At 35.7% G+C, this 21670-nt stretch overlaps 1 protein-coding gene across 1 annotated transcript in view; it reads left to right on the forward strand.

Annotated features, from left to right (window-relative positions):
- cntn3a.2 (contactin 3a, tandem duplicate 2) overlaps positions 1-20437 on the forward strand; it is a gene marked incomplete at both ends in the record, with an annotated part of 59739 nt that extends 39302 nt beyond the window's left edge. Inside the window, 12 exons of the mRNA XM_079402155.1 lie at positions 918-1045; positions 3441-3610; positions 6612-6729; positions 8545-8703; positions 9078-9227; positions 11468-11538; positions 11835-12069; positions 14124-14233; positions 14650-14836; positions 15759-15871; positions 16237-16402; positions 20337-20437. Of these exons, the coding sequence (XP_079258281.1) occupies positions 918-1045; positions 3441-3610; positions 6612-6729; positions 8545-8703; positions 9078-9227; positions 11468-11538; positions 11835-12069; positions 14124-14233; positions 14650-14836; positions 15759-15871; positions 16237-16402; positions 20337-20437 (1708 nt within the window). The remainder of the gene's footprint in view (positions 1-917; positions 1046-3440; positions 3611-6611; positions 6730-8544; positions 8704-9077; positions 9228-11467; positions 11539-11834; positions 12070-14123; positions 14234-14649; positions 14837-15758; positions 15872-16236; positions 16403-20336) is intronic.
- Between the last annotated feature and the right edge of the window lie 1233 nt (positions 20438-21670).

A 21670-nucleotide genomic window follows, 5' to 3' on the forward strand; every position in this document is an offset into this window, starting at 1 on the left:
TTTTTACACTGAGAAAGCCTTGAGGATAATTTAGTATTTATTACAAGATACAAAAATGTACCATTACGGAGATGGTTGTAACATTATAAAATTGCTAGAAAACTAGAAAAAACTAATATTTTATCAAAATATCATTGACTTAGTATATATTAACTTTACTAAGCAGTTTTTGGGTGTATAAAATGCTAATTCCTTTAGATCTCAAGAATAATATAGATTACAGTTCAAAATTTTGGTTCCAGTAATCCTTTTTTAAAGAAATAAATAATTTTCCTGAGCAAGGACACAAAAAAATAAAAGATTATATTTCAAATAAATGCTGTTCTTTTGAACTGTATTTAAAAAAAAAAACATGAAAGTTTACACAAAAAATATAAAGCAGCACAACCATTGACACCAGCAGTGAAAGAGGCTTTTTACAGAGTTTTAAAGGGTTAAAGAGTCATAGATTGCAGTTACAGGTAAATAGAAATTACTGTAAATGAAATTGAAAGTGGTTCAAATTATAGGCACTTCACATGTACGTGAGAAAATAAGGTTTGTATTTCTTAAGAGCCTGTTAAAGAGTATGTTAAAATTGTAGAAATAGTCATGAAGGGTTAGTCTAATTCAAATGATGGGGTGGTAGTTTGAGCGATGCAGCCCGCGGTTAGCTCGTCGGCTTTACGTTTGAATGACTGTTTCATGTGAACGCACTCTTCAGCTTCATTGGCTCTCGGACAGCTGCATGCACCGAGCCATGGAGAGTGTCCAGTGTACAGAGATTTATGTGCCATTGTATAGAAACACATTATGTTCTTCTTACTACATTTCTACTGTTCCCGAAAGATAAAACACATTTGTACTCGGAATCTAGCTCCATTATGAGTTAACCAAGTTTAAATTTGATTTGAGAGGATTGTTCTTCTCTCCTTTAGGATAACTTTACTCCCTGATGGAACACTTAGAATTATAAATGTGACCAAGATGGACGGGGGAAACTACGCTTGCTTGGCTAGAAACCAGTTTGGTGCAGCCAGCACTACAGGAAGACTGCTGGTCACAGGTATGGATTACTGTAACAGTATTACGCTCTGGGCTTCCTCTTTGCTTTTGCTGCACACAGAAGTTATTTTAGATTGTCGTTCAACTGTGGGAATGTTGTGTGGGAAGTGGTGATTTTTCTCCAAACTCTGGAGGCTTCACAGGCAATTGTGTGCTTGATACGGCTGCACAATTAATCAAAATCATGACAGTTTCTTCTTAATCCAAAAATGAAAATTCTGTCATTTATGTTGTTGCAGATGATTCTTTCTTCTGTGGAACACAAAGATATTTTAAAGAATGTCTCAACTGTTTTTGTTCATACAATAGAAGTCAATGGGGTCTATCAGTTTCAAGCTCCAAAAAGGACATAAAGGTAGCACTTCCAAAGAAAAAACTAATGAAATATGAAAAGGTGTGAATAACATCAAACCTCACTGTTTTGTGTGTGTGTGTGTGTGTGTGTTATGACATCATTATGTTCAGTCACATGACATGTAAGAACCAATGAGATTTCATGTTATTAATGTGATGCATGGTTAATATAGTTAACTAAAACAAAAACCATAAAAAAATATTTTACTTAAAATAAAATAAAAGTTAACTGAAATAAAATCATCTGCATACAAAAAAAACTACCAAGACATAAAATACAATTAAAACAAAAAGAAAATACTAAAATAAAACCTAATTCAAAATGTGTTACCAAAAAAAAAGCTATTTACGTATCTCAGTGATACTAAAATAACACTGAAGTGATGCCATATTTGATTTGGACTCTGTATACACAAATGGATCTTTAATTTATTTGATCAGTTGAGAAAACTTTAAACATCAATCCACTGATGTTGTATGGATTACTTTTACACTACCTTTTATGTCCTTTTTGGAGCTTGAAACTGTTGGACCCCATTGATTTTTATTGCATAAACAAAATAGCTGAAAGGTTCTTCAAATATCATATTTGTGTTTAAGAGAATAAAGAACATCACATAAGTTTGGTAAAACACAAGGTTAAGTAAATGAGAATTAATTTTATATATATTTATTTTATATATTATCTTTTTTTAGTGAAATATGCTATCTTGACCTGATAGTTACCCCAGAACAACATTTACATGTATGCATTTAGCAGGTGCATTTATCCAAAGCGACTTACAATAGCGGAACAAAAGCAGAAAAAGCAACAAATAGATTGATCCAGAGGAGTATATACAAAGGTGTTCTGCCAATTAGAGGATTTCTGTTTCATGTAGTTCATTCTGTTTTTATAATGCATTCTGAAAGGAAAGTTGTTTGATTGCTTTCTGGGGCTTACATGCTCCTCTAGTGTAATGCGATGGGTTGAGCGGTTCAGCTCTCCAACTGGCAGGTTTTTTTTTTTCTCTCAGCTCAACTCAACAGGGATGGGATACAGTGGCTTTTTGTGTGTTGTTGTAATTACCCATTTTCACGCTCTGCTTATGGCATTGCAATTACCCTGGATTACACTAATGGAGTGTGTGAGGGTGTAGGTTATAGGTTGAGCGTGCACAATTTAGAGAGGAAAAATATAGAATGCTGCGTTTGCACTCTGGGTTTTGCTGAGATTACCACATCGCAGTTTTTTACAGCAGATTTCACGCCAGCAGATTTGAATATGAATCTGAAATTCCGCACTAAGCAACTGGGCACTTGTAAAAACATTGATGTCATTAAAGGGGTCATATCGGTTGAATAGAAATTGAATTTTCCTTGATCATTTCAAATTCATGAAGTTCGTTACAGCATTAAATTATTTTTTTATTTTATTTTCAGAGCATTTATTGTAACTAATGATTAAAAAAGTCCAATCCACCCAACTTGACCCTATTTGTTTTCTTATACTGTGTGTGTGTGTGTGGAGTGTGTTTGGTTATCTATTAGCTTCTGTGGTATTAAATCAGTCTACATCAAAAACAGAGAGTGAGCAAGAGACTACTAAGCCTTTTTCCTTATACAGTAGATAAAGCTGTAGTGTCCTACCTAGTGGATAGAAGTAAAAATCCCATTCATTTCCTCCTTAGAGAAATTGGTTTTTAGTGATATTGTATAAACCTTTCAAGACAGACCTACTGTGAGCTCCAAGGTTGTTAATATGCCTCTGTAGGAGTCTGTGGAAATACATCGCGGTGCTTCATCATGGAATTAGTAGTTCATTCATTGATAAGGAAACAGTCTCCTACCTTTGTCTGCTTTCGATTTTCAAATAATTTATTTTTGCTCTAAATCTTACAGTCGGTTGGTCTGGCTGTGGTACCTGGAGTATTGATTTCAGGTTTTGTCATGTTTTTCTGGTTAGAAATATGGCTCTTTTAATTCTGTGGTTTAGAATTTATATATACTGTATGTGTATATTTACATTTAAATGAATCAAGCTTATGTGTGATTTGGAGCAGATCCCACACAAATCACCCAGGGTCCAGTGGACATGGAGATCATTGTTGGGGAGAGCATCGTACTGCCCTGCCAGATCTCCTGTGACCCTGCTCTGGATGTTTCATTCTCCTGGGCCTTCAATGGGCAGCTCCTCAATAAACTAGACCAACATTACGAGCATGTGGGTGGGGTAAGTCATATGTTGTTGGATATTCTTTCTATCAATATTCTGCTCTATACTGTTTAACATGTCATAGAACTGTGAAAAGATGTTCAATAAATATCTAGCATTTCATCTTCACCAAGCAGTTTCTTGATTATCCATTAACTAATTTGGATTTCCCAGTCAAAAATTGCTTGTAAACCTATCATAATGCTGTATTATCACCAAATCTTGTGTTCAGTCTTTTTGTCAGTTTGTTTTCTTTCAGTTATCACTTTTTGTATTTCCTTTGGAACTGATTGATCGTAGGCCTCATTGATCTGTGCTTGTGCAAAAATAATTTTGATAAGGTTCAATCAAAAACGGGTTCGTAACTGCAAATCAATAAGGCCTGCGATCAGTCGGTTTCAAATGAAATACAAAAACTGTGCTAACTGAAAGAGAAGAAGTTGATAAAAGATTGTATCCAAAATTACTATGCAAATGTACGATTCATTTCTTTGTGTAAAACCTTTCTAATGAGGAAAAATACTGCGTGTACCTTTAATGTCTTGGTACCGTACAGCTCTTACAACGAATACATTTATTGTACTCATTATACTCAACAAATGTTAGCTTTTGAAGGAGAAGAGCCAGTAGTTGCTGTATAAAGCTATTTTCCTCTGAGCCAGACCTACTGTTAAAATGTGGAAGACTTGGCAGGGATCAATTCATCAGTCTCTTTTTGAGGTTTTTAGCTGTTCCTTTCACTGTTTAGCAGCCCACTACGTTCACTTTGAGCTCTTTTCCGACCTCTTCACAGAATAAAAACCAATCCATCAAAGTTTTGCCTTCAAGGATCTCAAGTGTAATATCCTCATATGGCTTTTGAATGGTCAGATCTCATCTCAGATTGCTTTTCTCTGGGATGTAATGACGCCTTTCTAGAAATAGTAATGACTTTAAAGACTGAGAGAATGCCCTAATGAGGACTGACTGGTCAATATTGGATGTGCATGACTCAAATGAGCAATCCTTAAACAGATTCATTAATCGCCACCCCAAAGCCATCAAAAAGATTACTTCTTTTTCAAATATGGCTGCATATTTTAGAGACTTAAATGAGTTTGTTTTCTGTGGAAAGCAACAGTAAAATCAAATTAATTATGGTAATTCCATCATAAATGTGAAGAGAAAATGTGAAGGTTTTCAACATTTGGGGCACACATAGGAAGCGCTCTCATCTTCATTTAAGCCAGTGATTCTTATCAGTAATTATATTCCAGTTCTTATGAATTCTCCGATGCCACCCGTCTTGTAGGATTATCAGCATGAAGTTCGCAGCTTGGATGAATTCATTTCCATAATGAAACTAAATTTGTAGCCTACTGCTGAAATCGCAGATTTACCTCTTGTTTGCCAACCACAATCTCCCCCTCAGATAAGAGCATACATCTTATCTCATGTAATTGAATTTATTTGAAATCTAATCGCTTTTTATTAAATTAGTGAAGTTGTCTGTGCCAAAGACTTCAGTGCTGCATAGACAATATCAACATCCAGGCAAATCAGTGTCTATAAACAATGGCAATAAAGGATCCATTTTAGTAAACTGAAGTTTTTTGACAGATGGGTGAATAAAGTAAGAATTAAATGCACCCACAAAAGTGATGCTGGTTGTGAAGTAGGTGAGTTTTTGCACTGAAATATTACATGAAAAGTGACACAACTGTCAAGTATTCCCTGAGAATTTTTTCATTAGCTTCATTTGATCACCTAATTTAATACATTATATGCTATACCATATGCTCACCAAGGCTGCATTTATTTGATAAAAAATACAGTAAAATTATGGAATTTTATTATAATTTAAAATAGCTGTTTTTTATGTTAATATATTTTAAAATGTTATTTATTCCTGTGATGCAAAGCTGAATTTGCAGCACCATTACTCCAGTCTTCAGTGTCACACGATCGTTCAGAAATCACCTGATTTTTTTTTTTTTTATGCAAATCGTGATGCATTTTTTCAGGAATAAATTCCTTTAAGGAATAGAAAGGAATAGAAGTTTATTTGAATAAATGTAAATGTCTTTATTGTTTCTGTTGATCAGTAGAATGTATCCTTGTTACTTTAAGTGAAAGTATTCCTTTATTTTAAAAACAATCTTACAGACCTCAAACTTTAGAACAGTAGTGCAAGTCACGTAAATATATTGTCTTATTCGGGCTTTCGTTATAGAATGTTAATTTAATGCATACATAAATGCTTATGTTAAAAATCATCTAAATGGAGAGCAATGGAGTGAAACAAAATGCTGGAGTCTTGAGTTTTTCAAAGTTGTCTGTTCTTTTAAAAATCTAATTTTCATATTAAGAATAAAAACGTTAGTTTATCAGAAAGTACTTTCCAATAATTAAGGTCCTCGCTATGATTATAACTTTATGCTATGAGGATTCTGATGCTCTTTTTACTCGTTAATTACATGTATCATGATGTATATAATTGGAAATATATTTATAACTTTACCTGTTTTCACAGTACTTAATCTGTTCCCTTGACAAAGTGCTTTTAAAGTTCACCTCCACTCTTATGAACAACTTTCTTCATCTTTATTAGATTAACAAAGGCGTTTAATTGTCGCGTGTGGATTTAGTATTCATCACTTGTACGGTTTCGTATCTCAGGGTTTCGGCACACTGAATCCAATCACACTCCCTCTTAAATGTGATTAAGCTCTAATTAGCCAATTAGCGAGTGAGTTTGGTAGCTGGATTCTGTGCAGTGCTGAAGGAGCCTAAGGCTTGGCCAGAGGGAATGTTTATCTATGACGGACGTTTCAAACGTAGCAGCGAACAGCCTTTGCCAAAAGTCATCCATTAGCTGTGGAGTTGGGCCACATTTTCATTGCCAAACCCAGCAGGGTGTCTACACTTACTGAATCACTTGCCGGCAAATATAGCAAACAACTCACACATCTTCCTGTCGCTTTAAAGCTCCAGTTGACAGAGTGGATTGTAATGTGTATGTGTGTGTTTAAATCTCTAGAGTACATCTGGAGATTTGATGATACGGAATATACAGCTGAAACACGCCGGAAAGTACGTCTGTGTGGTCGACACGGATGTCGAGAGTTTATCAGCGGCGGCTATTTTAATCGTGAAAGGTAAGAGAGCGACGGCCAGGCATCTGGGGGTGCTTCAAATGCAGGGTTTGGATTTGGAAGGAAAACCTGATAGAAGAACACTCAAATGCTTTGCCAAGGAAATGTATCTGTCTGTTGAATTGATCTGTTATTACATGTTCCATTAGAGGTAATTAGAGGAACGTATCAAAGCTGTTTATCAAAGTTACAAATGAGATTTAGCGGGATCAATATCTTTCAATTGAAATTAGATTGACATGCCAACTTTTACTGCCAGAGCCTATGATAATGCTTTATAACAGTGTAGAAGCAGGGTATAAAATTAGCGCTCAGCAAGCACAAAATGCATGAAAAAACTGGCTGTAGTGACCAAATCAAAAAAAAAAAATCAGTTTTATAAGGATCTGCATGCTTCTCAAACAGAGGCCGGGATCCACTAGAGGGCCTCAGCAAACTTCCAAGAGGGCTTCAAGATGACTTAAAATTACTAAAATAATAACAAGCATTACAGTCAGCTAAAACTAAAACTCAACATATTTGCTACTTAAATTCAATCCCATTGTCTTGAAAAAACCTGAATAGACTGCTGCAGCCATAAACCTGGAAAAACCGGAAGACTAGTTTGCAGTGGGTTCCTGTAAGATTTTCCTATGAGTTTTTAGAATGTTTTTTTTTAATTTATGAAATTTAAAGTCTGTGTTAATCAAAAACTGACAATACTTTGACGTTTTGATCTACATTATTTTTTTTAAATGTCTGTTTGTAATAATGTAGTAAGTAACTACATAAGAATGTTTGGGGTGTGAGTGTGTGCGCTTTATGTTGTACAGCAAAACAAGTATCGTCAAGTTATATTTACCACAGACCTTATTTTACTTATAAATTGAAAAGCACCATTATAAAAACCCATAAGAGAATGTTGAGCGAACCCATGACGAATTAGTCTTCCAGATTTTGACGTCACAGCTGCTGTGCTCTATGGGGAGTCAAATTATAAATGTATGATTTCTACATCTAGAAAAGTCATATAAATTAATGCAGTCTCAAAACTCAATAGACATTTTTCAGTGAATATACATTTTTCTAGTTCTGCCAAGCTCTTTAAACATTTTATTTACTTGATAAAGGTTAAGGAGCTGGAAAAGTCATTGGGAACCCTGAAGAACAATCAGCTACTAAAACGTCTGGCAGTTTAATTTACAGATAATAGGAGTGTCTGGCATTTCAATATTATGCACAGAGGGGGTCCGTGGTTTAAAATGAATTATGTAAATGTTAGTCTGGCTAAAGATGCATTTAGCCACCAAAACCAAATATAAAGAAGCAAATTTACAATTTGTCCTCATGTTTTGTCTTCAAGTCCCTTTTTGGTGAGAAACAAACACTGTCTGATCTTGTTATTGATGCTACGAGTGACACAATGACCTGCGCTGACAAAACCACTAAACATTATGCTCCATTTATTTATATTTTCCCCCAAAGGAGTGTGATTTTGACAAAGGAAGACAGCGCTCTGCACATTTATAATTGGAGGAACCAATTAAAGATGTGCAGAGGAAGGCCTGCTTGCAGCTTTTCACATGAGACATGCTGTAGCTGTTAAGAAAACAGCTCAAGCCTCTGAAAAGCTTTCCTATGATTCTCAAAGAGATCTAGTGTTCCCACAAAAGCAACAGCTTAAAATGTAATAACACCTTTTAGAGACTGGCCTTATATCACAACTTAGTGGGGCGATAAGCGGAGAGCTTCCTGGCAGGGGGTGAGCAAGGTTAGATGTCAGTGAAGGTAACTTCATTTCTAATTGCTAATTCACTGCTAATTGTCTGATTGAATCAGGTCCCCCAGGAGCTCCAGATGGCGTAACAGTGGAGGAGATCACAGACAGCACGGCTCAGCTTTCTTGGAGACCTGGCCAGGATAATGGCAGCCCCATCACAAGCTATATCATCCAGGCCAAGACAGCTTTCACAGTGGGCTGGCAAGCGGTGAACACGGGTAACAATACAGGATTAGCTAAAGCTAGTCAAGCGGAGCATCAATTCAGCGAGAGACTGAAATTACCATAGCACGTCTCATGTGCTTTTAAGAAAGAAGCTTATGCTCGCTTTGAGTACATATAAGGGCCTCTAAGTACTAACGCAAAACGACTTAATCTGGTCTCTTGCCCTGCCGCTTGAATCCAAATTCATTCAAACAACATCCGACCCAGACAGAGATGTGGAATAGAACAATTTTTTTTTATGTTTTGTGACATTTCTGGCTTACTGTAAACATTGGCTCAAAATTGGGCTCCTGTTGTTGACGTTCATGGCGCCACTGTGTAATCCAGGTATTTTCGATTAAACCGTGACTTTTCTGTTTGCTCTCAGTCCCAGAGGTGATTGATGGGAACACCTTGACGGCAACGGTGGTGGATCTGAACGCATGGGTGGAGTATGAGTTCAGAGTGCTGGCCAGAAACAGCGTCGGCGTGGGGGAACCGAGCCCCGCTTCTCTTAAAACAAGAACCGAGGATGCAGGTGAGTCACCAACAGTGTTATTTATACACAATTTTTAGATTGATAAATTAACTGAAATTTAACTGAATTTAAATTGTCTTTTTTAATTAAATTGTCTTTAATGTAATAGTCATTCATTTTAAGCATTTTTAATTTGATCTAATTTTAGTCTATGAAAATTACATTTTACTTGAGAGAGAACAAAGTTGTTGCAAACATTCAGAAATTGTATATATTAAATTAAACATACCAACATTTAACAAATGCATGTGAAACAATTATTTCTAATACAGTTCATAACTTTATTTTTACACTGCCATTCAAAAGTTTGGGGTCATTCAGGTTTTTATTGTTTTTGAAAGAATTCTCTTATGCTCACCAAGGCTGTGTGTTTGATTGAAAATACAGTAAAAAATAGTTAAAAATAGATAATATGGGTGTAACAATATACATATTCATACCGAACATTTTCGGTTCGCTGCGCATGTGTACGGCACAAATACATTATTGTTTTAACCACTGCACGAGTGGAACATCATTGGAATCATCCTGTTTTATTTATTGTTACTTTTGATAAGAAACAAAGTCTCATCTTTAAAATTGTTAATTTTGTTGATAAAAAACTTTCAGTAAATTCAAACAATAAATGTCAATTTTGACGCTGTTTGATGTGGTGCAACAGATTGCTGTATAAACGCCTCGTTCAAACGGAAGCGTGGAGCGTGAGTGACTGTGATCATCGCTTCCTCTTTACTACTAAGATGTCAGGTCCACAGCTCATTAGTTCACTACAGAAATGAAATCTAGAAAAGAGCATTTTTCGACTATATACTCATTATATTTTATTTTAGCTGTTAGTGATGTCTTATCTGTTATGAAACAAGTTATCACAGCCACTGTGTCAATGAATATATTTAAACAACAAATAGAAATTGTATAATTTATAAGTTAATTTAAAAACTGCACTGTGTGCAATTTACATGTTTGCATATAACTTTTTTTAAGTTGTGTTGATTATTATATTTAAAAATAAATAGATAATAAAAAATAATTACATTTAAGTCATGTAAAAGGGTTCGCTATAATTTAGAGCATGAGCTGAGAAGTAGATTTTTATCCCTAAGAAAATATTATTTATAATTGAATGTATTTAAAGAGAGCAATTTGTTCAGTAAACCACTGTTTAATTAAAAAAACAAAAAAAAGCAAGTACCTGCTGTACCGAACCATAACATCAAAACCAAGGTACATAATGAACCGTTATGTTTGTGTGCCGTTTCACCCCTAGTAGATAACGGTTATCAACTGTATGAATTTCTTTAAAAAAATCTTACTAAACCTTAACTATTAAGTGTATGTTATGTATATGTCTAATCTAATATGTGTATAGGATGCATTTGGGTTAATAAACCTGCTAGCAAATGCTGTTGTTTACCAGTGTTCATTCAGCTTCTGCGAGCTCTGTTGATTGTCAATGGATTAGATGAAACAATCCTTTTTTTCCCCTAAATTTATTTGATTAAAATCGTTTAATTATTGTGATGATGTACATTATCAAAACACACAATCAAAACATCTTTTGTTAACTTATTTTTGCTAGCTATTTTCTTTGACCCGACTAACAAAGAAGTGGTCAGAAGCAAAATTACTCCAAGATCAGAATTTCTGCCTTTCCAAAAGTATTAAAGACAGACTATTTCACAGACAGAACTGCTCTGCGTACTATTGATCTGATTTAATCATGGCAAACGTTGGCAAGTCCAGTGATAATTTCATCCTCAAAAGGTACGCAAAATGCCCATCAAATTAGTCAGCCAATCAGAACAGAGCTTGCCAGATCGAGAAAGCGCAATCCAGTTTTGTGTGTGGTATGCATCAGATGGTCAGTAAGTGACTGTAGGCGGCCTGTGGGCGTGCTGTCTGAGGTTGAATCCACTAATGCTCACATTCTTCAAACGTCCCATGATGAAGCGATACATTTTCGGTGCTCAAGTGCCTCTTTGTATATTATAGAACGAATTCTTCGAGCATTATTGTTGAGAGTCTCTTGGCAAATGGTGAAAACAAAGCCAGTTAACTGAGACGCTGCCCACAGAATCTTTTAAAAGCAGTTGCTAAGGGACCGGAGCTTTGTTTCATTTGATACTTGATAATGAGGCTTTGAGTAAAAAAAAAGAAAAGAAACAATGAGAAAGGCAGGGGTTGCATCTATCCTCTGGACTGAAAACATGCCTGCTTTTTCTTTGTTTTTCTGTACGCAGTTCCTGACACGGCCCCCACCGATGTCGGAGGTGGGGGGGGCTCCAAGTCAGAGCTAGTAATAACATGGGAGGTAAGTCATCTGTCTATATTATCACTCCCTCTGTGCGAGGTAATAGTTTTGGCTAATTAAATGGAATTGAATGGGGGTGTTTATTACCTCAGTCAAAGCCAAGCCTGTTTTCCATCTGGGCCCTTTACTCCCGTAATGGCATTCAATTCAAATTTGGTTGTATATTAGAAAGCGGTTCATTTGCACTCTCAAGAGGTTGCAACTGTGTGGGATTTTGAAAGGCACTGGGTGTGAACCTGAGGCTGGATCTGGTCTGTATGTTTTAATATCACTATAGTTTCTTGTTTCCCTCCCAGCCTGTGCCTGAAGACCTGCAAAATGGAGATGGTTTTGGCTACATCATTGCTTTCCGGCCGCTTGGGCAGGTCAACTGGACGCACGCCGTCACCTCCATACCATCCCAGTCCCGTTACGTATACCGAAACGAGAGCATCCCGCCCTTTTCTCCATTTAGCGTCAAAGTGGGTGCCTACAACACCAAAGGCCAGGGACCGTTCAGCCCTGTTACCATTGTGTTCTCGGCTGAGAATGGTGAGACTGTCAATCGCATTATGAGCAGCGCACAAAAGCTTACCTTTTCAGTCATTTACAGTGTTTTCAATGAATTTTTCTTTTCGCTATGTATTTATTCATCTATTGTAAGGTGCATAATACATTCAAAGAACAGGCTGGAATTGATTCCTTTACCACCAGCACTTTATTATGTGCAGCACTGAAAGAACACGGCTCATTTTATAACAAATGGTCAAAAAAGCTGGATACTGTAGGATATAGATTTAGAATATATAATGTTATATAATTTTATGGGTTTCTCCAACACTGTTGCTTGCCGTTTTTAGCAGTAATTTGCCCTTTTTTAACAGAACACATTTTTGCTAAATGTCCAAGAATACATAATGCAATTTTCTTTTTTATCGTAACTACAAAGTAAAGCATGTACTATAATGGCTTTACGTGATGTTGTTTTGTAAATGTCAGGTGGTTTTAGTGCTGGAATCTCATGCTCGGCAGTGTGGGAATCTCTCAGCTAGTTAGGATCGGTTTGAGATGAGCTATTACAGTGTGGAGTGACGGGGAGACAGCGGTGTGTCAGGAAGCTACCGCATTAATTGAATTCCTGTACAGATAATGTTCCTTTATGTCAATCAACTATCCTATTAAAATAGAGGCTAGTAATTTGCCATTTTAGAGACAAAAGATTTATAAATAATTTTTTCATCAACTTCTGATTTGTGCACTGATGATTATGCTTTTCATCTTGTCTCTTCTCTTCTAGCCTTGTCTTGTCTTTTTTGCGTCTTACTTCTCTTCTTGTGTCTTCCGTTCTCCTGGCCTCATCTTTTTTTGTTTTATTTCATCTCTTCACTTTTACTTTTGTCTCATTTACATTCTTCCATTGTCTTTTATTCTTGTCTATTCTTTTTCAATCTTGTCTCATATTGGTCTTCTCTCCTCGTAGTTGTGTCTCTTCTCATCCTGCTTTTTCATTGTTTTATCTCATCTCTTGTCTTTCAGTTTTATCTTGTTTCATCATTTCATTTTTTGTCTTCCTATCTCTTCTTTTTTTCTTTTCTTCTCTTTCCTTTCAGTCTCGTTTCAGCTTCTCTCCTTGTTGCATCCTGTTCTTCTCTTCTCGTCTATTCTTATCTCATCTTCTCATTTTATTCTCATTTATTCTCTTTCCGTTTGGTCTTGGTACATCCGCCTTTGATGCATCCTCTTTTCTTGTCTACTCTCTATCAATCTTGTCACATTTTGGTCTTCTCTCCTCATAGTCTTGTCTTTTCACATCCTGTCTCATCTAATCTCTTCTCTTTCAGTGTTATTTCATTTCATCTTCTTCTCTTGCCTCGTCTCTTGGTTTGTTTGTTTTTCTTCTCTTTCCTGCTTTTCTCTTCGTTACATCCTAGTGCTTCTCTTCTCATCTCCTCTAGTCTCTTCCCTTCTCTAAATCTCTTTTTTTATTTGCTCTCATCTTCTCTTTTCTCATCATTTTCTCTTCTTGTCTTCTCATTTCAACTTCTCAAGAACACCTCAACTTCTTCATCTTTCTCTCTGTCTTATCTTTTCTCATCATCTTCACTCTTTTTGTCTCATCTCACCTGTTTCAAGTTTGTATCTTCACTGTATCCTCTTTCTTCCTCTTGTCCTGTCTTATTTTATTTTATCTCATCTCTTCTCTTTATCTTCTTGTTTTCTCTTTTTGTCTCTTCTCGTCTCATCTAGTCTTCTCTGGTCTCATTTTTCCCTTTCTCTTTTCTCAGTCCCATTTCAGTTTCTCTCCTTGTTCCATCCTAGTTCTTCTCTTCTCTCATCTTTTCTGTCTTCTCTCGTTTTATCTCATCTCTTCTCATAGTTGTGTCTCATTTATATCTCTCTTCACTGCTTTCAGTCACATTTTCATCTTCTCGTTGTCTCATTTTGTTTCAGCTCGATTCTTCTTTTTTAGTTTTCACTTATTCGTCTTATTTTGTCATTTCTTTTCTCATATTTCCTTATCTCTTTTCTTCTCCTTTGTTCTCATCTCTTTGCTTCTTTTCTGTCTTTATGTATTCATCTTTTTCTCTTTTTATCTTTCCTCTCAGAGCCCAGTGGCGTTCCAGACGGCGTGTGGGCCAGAAGCATTTCTGCCACTGAAATTGAAGTGAGCTGGCACATTCTCAGCGCTTCCTCAGAAAGAGTGTTGGGCTATGAGGTGCGTCCCTTCTTCTAAATGGAAATGACTCTCTGTCCAGTTTTGAAATGCACCGTGGGTTCTGTCAGAGCCTGTCATCTCCCATGCTGCACCTCAAAGTTCCCTCTGTACCCATGGAAACGCTCCATTTGAAAATAAGAATAGGGTACCCTGTTCTTACCGTATGCATAGGAGGCCCTCTCTGCCGCATTGGGCAAAATGGCTTTTCTTCATCCTTTTTAAGGACACAGAGAACACATTACACATTCCTCTGTGAAACTCTTCATCCATGTCACCCCAAACCCACTGTGTGGAAAAAGTGAAGTACTCCTGTATAATAATTCCCCTGCACTGAACAATAATGGCACCGTAGCATTATATCCGTGAGGCTTTAGATCCCACAGACTGTGCTTTCTCTTCATTGCTCTTGAAATCAGGTGGTGTACTGGGAGGACGATACAAAACCTGAGACCATGGGCAAAGTCAGAGTGTCTGCCAATCAAAACAAGGTTAACATCAGCGGTCTGAGAGGATACACTCAGTATTTCCTGACAGTGAGCGCTTTCAACACAGCAGGAACTGGCCCTCTTTCTCCCACCATCAATGTGACCACCAAGAAGTCCCGTAAGTATACGCTTGTTAAAATTCTCAGTTTATTTAGGCATTGCCACTGCAGGTATATAAAACTTATTATTCATTGTTGTTGTTTGTCTAATTTTAATATTCACACTTTATAAAAAAAAGTAGAATTGTCCTTTTTAATATTTAAATAGGATAAAGACACCTGTCATTTTATTTTATTACTACATTTTATTTTTTTATTTGACCAAAAATACAGTAAAAATCTGTAGTATTGTGGAAAAATAAAACTCTTTTCAATTTTAATATTTTTTTCAAATGCCATTTATTACTGTGATGGAAAAGCTGAATTCTCATCAACCGTTACTCCTGTCTTCAGTGTCACATTAATAGAAAGCATTTATCTGAAATGGAAATTTTTATAAATGTATTTACTGTCACTTTTGTTGTGTGTCCTTGCTGAATATAAAAGTAAAGAAAAAGCAAGATTTAAATAATTATTGGTTATAAGGTTATAACATTCTGTCAGCATTTAATCACAGTCATCATTTCAAACCTCCGTAGGGAAAAAATTTGATATTTAAAAGAATGTTCATCCTGCTCTTTCTCATATAGCGAAAGAATACAGTGACCAGCAAAAGTACCCAAGTAGTCCTTAACTTGCATACTATACTATATATTCATATGACCTCAAAAGACTAGGGATATAATATATAAAGCATATGGACTATTTTATCGTGTTAGGAAAAAAGCAGTGTGAACATTCTACTAAATGTTTCCTTTTGTGTTCCACAGAGGAAAAGAATGTCATACACATTTTAAATGCCAGAACTGCCTTTTCTGGTTCTAGAACTATCTGTTTAGTGTAATACATTATGAAATTATGAACAAACAGACATCCAGGCACCTCTCCTGGCTTTCTGATGTCGTCACATGTACAGAAACTAATAGTGGTGTTTCCTCTCAGCACCCGGGCAGCCACCTTTGAACGTGGAGTGGAATCTGATTGGCTCTAAGCTCACTGTTCATTGGGAGCCTGTCATTTCTCTGGAGATGGAGTCAGATGTTTCCGGGTATCAGGTAAGTGCTTCCCAGCAATGTAAGCCTCAAAGCCAAACTGTAGGGCATTATTTTCACATAATCATATTAGCTTGTTCTATTCCAGTGAGCATTTAGGAAACAACTACATTAAAGTGCTTATATTATTTCTCTTGTTGGACGATTACCCACCTTAGTGGTAACGGAAATTAAAAATAAAACTAATTTATACCGCAGATCTACAAAATATGTGCTGTACAGTATAGCAAAAACACCAGGTGTGCTAATAAACACTACAGTTCCCCACAGTTTATGATAATTTGATTTTACTTCCGTTATCGTCTAAAATAGCTTGTGCTGAATAAATCTAAGTGGTTGTTAGCACCTCTCTCATTTGTTCTCTCCAGGTGTCTTACAGAAGGAACCGGCATAAAGAAATTAACACAATAACAACAAATCTGACCTCAGTGGAGCTCATGCTACCTGCAGATGACGATTACATCATTCAGATACGAGCGCTGAGTGACGGAGGAGAAGGGATGCCAACCGAACCCATCAACATACATAAACTTAGTAAGAACACACTTGTTTAAATTTGATGCATTGGTGTGTAGTGGTCTCCTGAAATAATATTTTTTTAGTCCAGTGTAAAGGTTTTTACACTGGACTAATTGTTCAAAGGTTTGGGGTGCATAACAATAATGTGTACTTTAATAGCAAGGAATAATAATAAGAAATTCAAATAAATACTGTTCGTTTGAACATCAAAATATACTGAAAAAAATTATCATAGTTTCCACAAAATAATTAAATTGTTGGTTAGTATTCACTAGAGCAGTTTGCAGCGCGCTTTCAGAATTCCTCTGAAACCCTCCACCTCCCCAGCTCCACCTGTATAGATCTGCTATGGGTTATTTTATATGCTATTTGTGCAGCAGCATGTCTTAAATGCTCAGCACCGTATCGCCGTATGCATTGGCAGTAGCAACTACAGCAATAACCGACAGCAGCAGCAATTCAGCCAAGACCAAATACATTAACACTGTCATATCTATTACCATGCTAAAATCTTCAGAGTTGTCATGATAGAACTGTTTTCAACATTGATAATAAGGAATATTTCTTCTTTCTAATAAATATTTCAGCATATCAGTTTATTAGAATGATTTCTGAAAATTCATCTTTGAATGACAGAAATAAATTACTTTTAAAAATATATTACAGCAGGAAACGGTTATTTTAAATTGTAATAATATTTAACAATATTACTGTTTTTACTGTATTTTTGACCAAATAAATGCAGTCTTGAGCATTAGACATCTTTCAAAAAAAAAATTTTTTTTAAATACTGACTAAATGGTAAAAATGTAAATTCTTGTTTCAGTTACATTTAGACCGTTTCCAGGTTACACATACCATATAATTACAGATGCAGCACATCTAAAATAATGGCTGATATTGCAGTTCTAAAAATGATAAAAGTGAATTTACTATTAAAATGTACAATATGAAAAATGGCTGTTCATTTCGCTTACAAAAGTCTGTGTAAAGTCAATTCTGAGAATTGTTTGTAAACACATTATAAATGTTAGAAATGCATTGCTGAAACATGTTACAAGGTCGCCGTTGATGTTGAATATACAGATGTTCAGATGTTCATTCAAGCAGATGTTTTAATCTGCTGAATAAATAAAACATTTCAAGTCTCTCACCTGAAAGCAACTGCTGTCAGTCCCAAACAGCAACTGTGAATGCAGCCATAATGTGCATTTCTATTGATCGTCTCACTGCCCTGTAATTAGCTTTCTTTCTTTCTTTCTTTCTTTCTTTCTTTCTTTCTTTCTTTCTTTCTTTCTTTCTTTCTTTCTTTCTTTCTTGTTATTGTTAGCCTATGTCTTTCTTGCTTTCTTTTCTTTTTTTCTTTTTTTAGTTATTTAATGCTATTATTTTTCTTTTACTTATTTTTTATTTATTGTTATTTTCTTTCTTTTTCTTTTTCTTTTTATTAATTCTTTATTGTTATTTTCTTTCTTTCATTTTTATTTTTATTAATTATTTATTGTTATTATTATTTATTTCTTTTTCTCTCTTTTCTTGTTATTATTTTTGTTTATTTATTGTTATTATTTTCTTTATTATTATTTATTTTTGTAAAATATTAATTATGAGAACACGTTTGAATAAAATATTAAGGTTAATAGCAGAATTACTGTTATTATTTATTGATAGTTTAACTAAAGAATTCATCAACTGATAAGAAAATAATAAATAGATTAATTGAAAAATAATCAATAGATTAGTCGACTAATCGGAAAAATAATCGATAGATTAGTCGACAATAAAAAATAATCGTTAGCTGCAGCCGTATTGTGAACAATGACACTGGGTAATGAGCCAATCACAGTGCTGTGAAATCACTGCTCATATTTGCTGATTACCCTTCAGGACCTTTATGAAAATGTAACAAGCTCAAGGGAGACCAAAAAAATTTTACTATCCTGCTGTTTCTGTTGGACATTGTTACTTTAGAAAATGAGTGATTTATGAATTCGATTTTATCAGTTGTTTATATTCGGCTCATTTATTTCACGTCTGCATCCTTACACAATATTACATTTCCGTAGGTGAGTTAAACCTGCGGGTGCGTGCAAAAAAAGATAAACATTCAATGCCAAAGGGATATTAAACACACAGGCCCCTATAAAATAAACAATGCACTGTTGACCTCATAATGTTCTCCTGCTGTTCCCCCGAGTGAACAGCGCAGGTGCAGTTTGCTGCGTAGACGCTCTCTTACTGCCCTCAGAATTTAATGCGCCTCTCTAAATGAGTTCTCACTGATTTGATGTGTCCTCCTTGTACACCTTTTATTCTCCACTGGGTTTAGCAGTCTGATCTTTATTAAGTAGCCCAAGCTCTCGCCATCTATCTCTGCCCGTTGGTCTCCGCTCCCCCATGGATACAACGTCACAGGCTGATGCAACTGCAAGGGACAACTTCTCTGTGGCTTATTGTTCACATTTTTCATCTAATGGCCTGCAATGTCTAGTTTACAAGAAAAAGCCCTGACTCTTTTCCTTTGTTAATGTTGGAAATTATTAGCTGTGCCAATAGCAAGGTTTTCCAAACTGCTTTAGGATTAATTAGTCAATCATTTAAACTAGGAAAAACTGCTCAGTGAGCATCTCCTGGACGTCAGTGAAAATGCAACTGTTTTTACTCTAATTTTGATCAAATAAATAATTGTTTAGCAACAAGATACTTCCTAAACTAAAGAATTGTATAGACCCCAAGTTTATGAACAGTTGTACCAAAAATTGATGTAGATGAGCTTGTTTCTTTGGATTTGGAGAAACAGGTTGAGAGTCCAAACAGCTGATAAAACCATCACAATAATCCACAAGCAATCCACAATCGTCTGTTTTGGACTGTTTTGCTTGTAAATGGTGTTTGATCTGTGCATATTTCTCTCCTGTTTTAGACTAGACGACTTTTTCACTGGAGAAAGCAAGATTATGTATAAAGGAATCATATTTTAGCCAGAAGCAACAGCTTGAAATTAAAAACTCATTAATGATGGATTTGTTTATTACAAACACAAAGCATTTCTCTTCACAAGTCTTTAATTAATGGACTGGAGTAGTGTGGGTTACTTGTGGATTATTGTGGTGTTTTTATCAGATGTTTGGACTCATTCTGATGGCACCCATTCACTGCAGAGGATCCTTTGGTGATGCAATGCTAAATTTTTCCAAATCTGTTCAGGTGAAGAAACAAACTCATCTGCATCTTGGATGGTACACTGTAAACAAAATTGAGGGGAAAAAAAAACACGTCAAACGACTGGCAACTACAGCTGCCAAACAAAAACCGTAAAATTACAGTAAAATATCTTATTTGAAATAAAGTGCAAAAACAATACTTTTATAGAAATTTTCATTAAGGGTTTTACAGATTTTTTTTTTTTTTCTTGTTTCAATTACAATATTTTACTTTAATTTTATGTTTTTTGTTTGTCAGCCAGTCATTTAACCGTTTTTTTACAGTGTAAGATAGTGAGTAAATATTCAGCAATTTTTCATTTTTGGATTAAACTATTCTACTTTTTTCTTTTTTTTTTTTTTTAAGAATTACTTTGCTGTCATAACGCTCATTTAAATATCAATGTAACAGAAGGGAAAGTTACTTTCAGTTTTCAGTTGTTAATGTAGGAAATTATTAGATGTGCCTGCCAACAGCATGGTTTTCTAACCTGTTTTACCATTAATTAGTTAGTCATTTAAACTGGAAAAACTGCACAGTACTGGAAGTCAATACAAATTTGCTTAGAGCACAAGACTGTCCACCACCAGATGTAGAGCTAAACACTGATAAAGCTATAATTTCATCCTTCAATTCCCAACGATGCCTTCCTTTATTGCTCTTATATTACTCCCAGTCTATTTTTATTCATCAATTACAAGTTAATAAGCTTCAGCCCCTTTAAGTCCTGTTCTCCATGTTCCAGGTATGAGTGTACGAGGGTCCAGAGCCTGGCGACCCAACACCATCCCCGTCTCCTTGCTTTCTATCATCGCGTTATCGACACTGAGACCGGCTTTGTGTTAACGGTCCAAAGGATCGAACATCCTCTGACCGGTTTGATTGCCTGCACTCTTCCTCACTGTGGAATTGTTGGAGATGTGCACCAAAACACTTTTGAAGAGAGATTATCGATCTATCTCTCCAGAGTTATCTGAGGCAATGCCTGGCGAGGCCTTCAAGGAGTGTAACAGGAAAATGTCAGCGTCACGGTGGTCAGATTTCATGTGCATGTGTTATGTACTGTGTATCATTGTGTCCTTGCAAGTGATCCGAGACCCTAACAAGGTTTCAATCGAAGGTTTTTGAAGCATATTGGTGTACGAGGAGGGATGAGTCATGTTACTGCACTAAGATTTCATCTTCTCATTGATCCTTCAGAACAAATGCCTTACTTCCATGTACATGCCAAAGTAGTTAACATCCTTTTACTTCTTACTAAGCTACTGTTTGTTAAACTTGTGATTGTTTTGTAGTTATCACATCATAAATTGAAGGATTAGTTCACCCAAAATCATTTACACACCCTCATGTTGTTGTCATGTGACTTTAATTGGCTGTGGGACACAAAGTGTGATTTTAAAGAATGTTCCCATGCAATTACAATGAATTGAGAGAGAGGCCTTTTAAAGTAATAGTTCACTCAAAAATGAAAATTCACTTACGCTCAGTTCATCCAAGATGTAGATGAGTTTGTTTCTTAATCAAAACCGATTTGGATAAACTTGCTCACCAATGGATCCTCTGCAGTGAATGAGTGTCCAAACAGCTGATAAAAACATCACAACAATCCACACAACTCCAGTCCATGTTGTCCAAATATGGCAATTTTTCACCATCACTTCTGTCCAAAATCAGAGTCCATAATCTATAAAACCGTTTCCTACAGTGAAAAGTCCATCCCCTGTTGTCTTCTCGCATCAAACCCAAGCCTACATATTTGTTTAGAACTGATTTAGACTGTTTTTTGCTTTTCAACGTTGCTTGATCTGTGCATATTTCTTTCCTGATTCAGACCAGACAACATTTTCACTGGAGAAAGCAATATTATGGATAGAGGAAGATGTTAAAACAGCTTACAGATGGATTTGTTTATTGCAAATACTCAGCTCTTCACACAACATTAACTGATGGACTGGAGTGGTGTGGGTTAGTTATTGTGACGTTTTTATCAGCTGTTTGGACTCTCATTCTGACGGCACCCATTCACTGTAGATCATCCATTGGTGAGCAAGTGGTGTAATGCTGAATTCGTCCAAA

The sequence above is a fragment of the Barbus barbus genome (assembly GCF_936440315.1).
Source record: "Barbus barbus genome assembly, chromosome: 41".
Taxonomy (NCBI): Eukaryota; Metazoa; Chordata; class Actinopteri; order Cypriniformes; family Cyprinidae; genus Barbus; species Barbus barbus.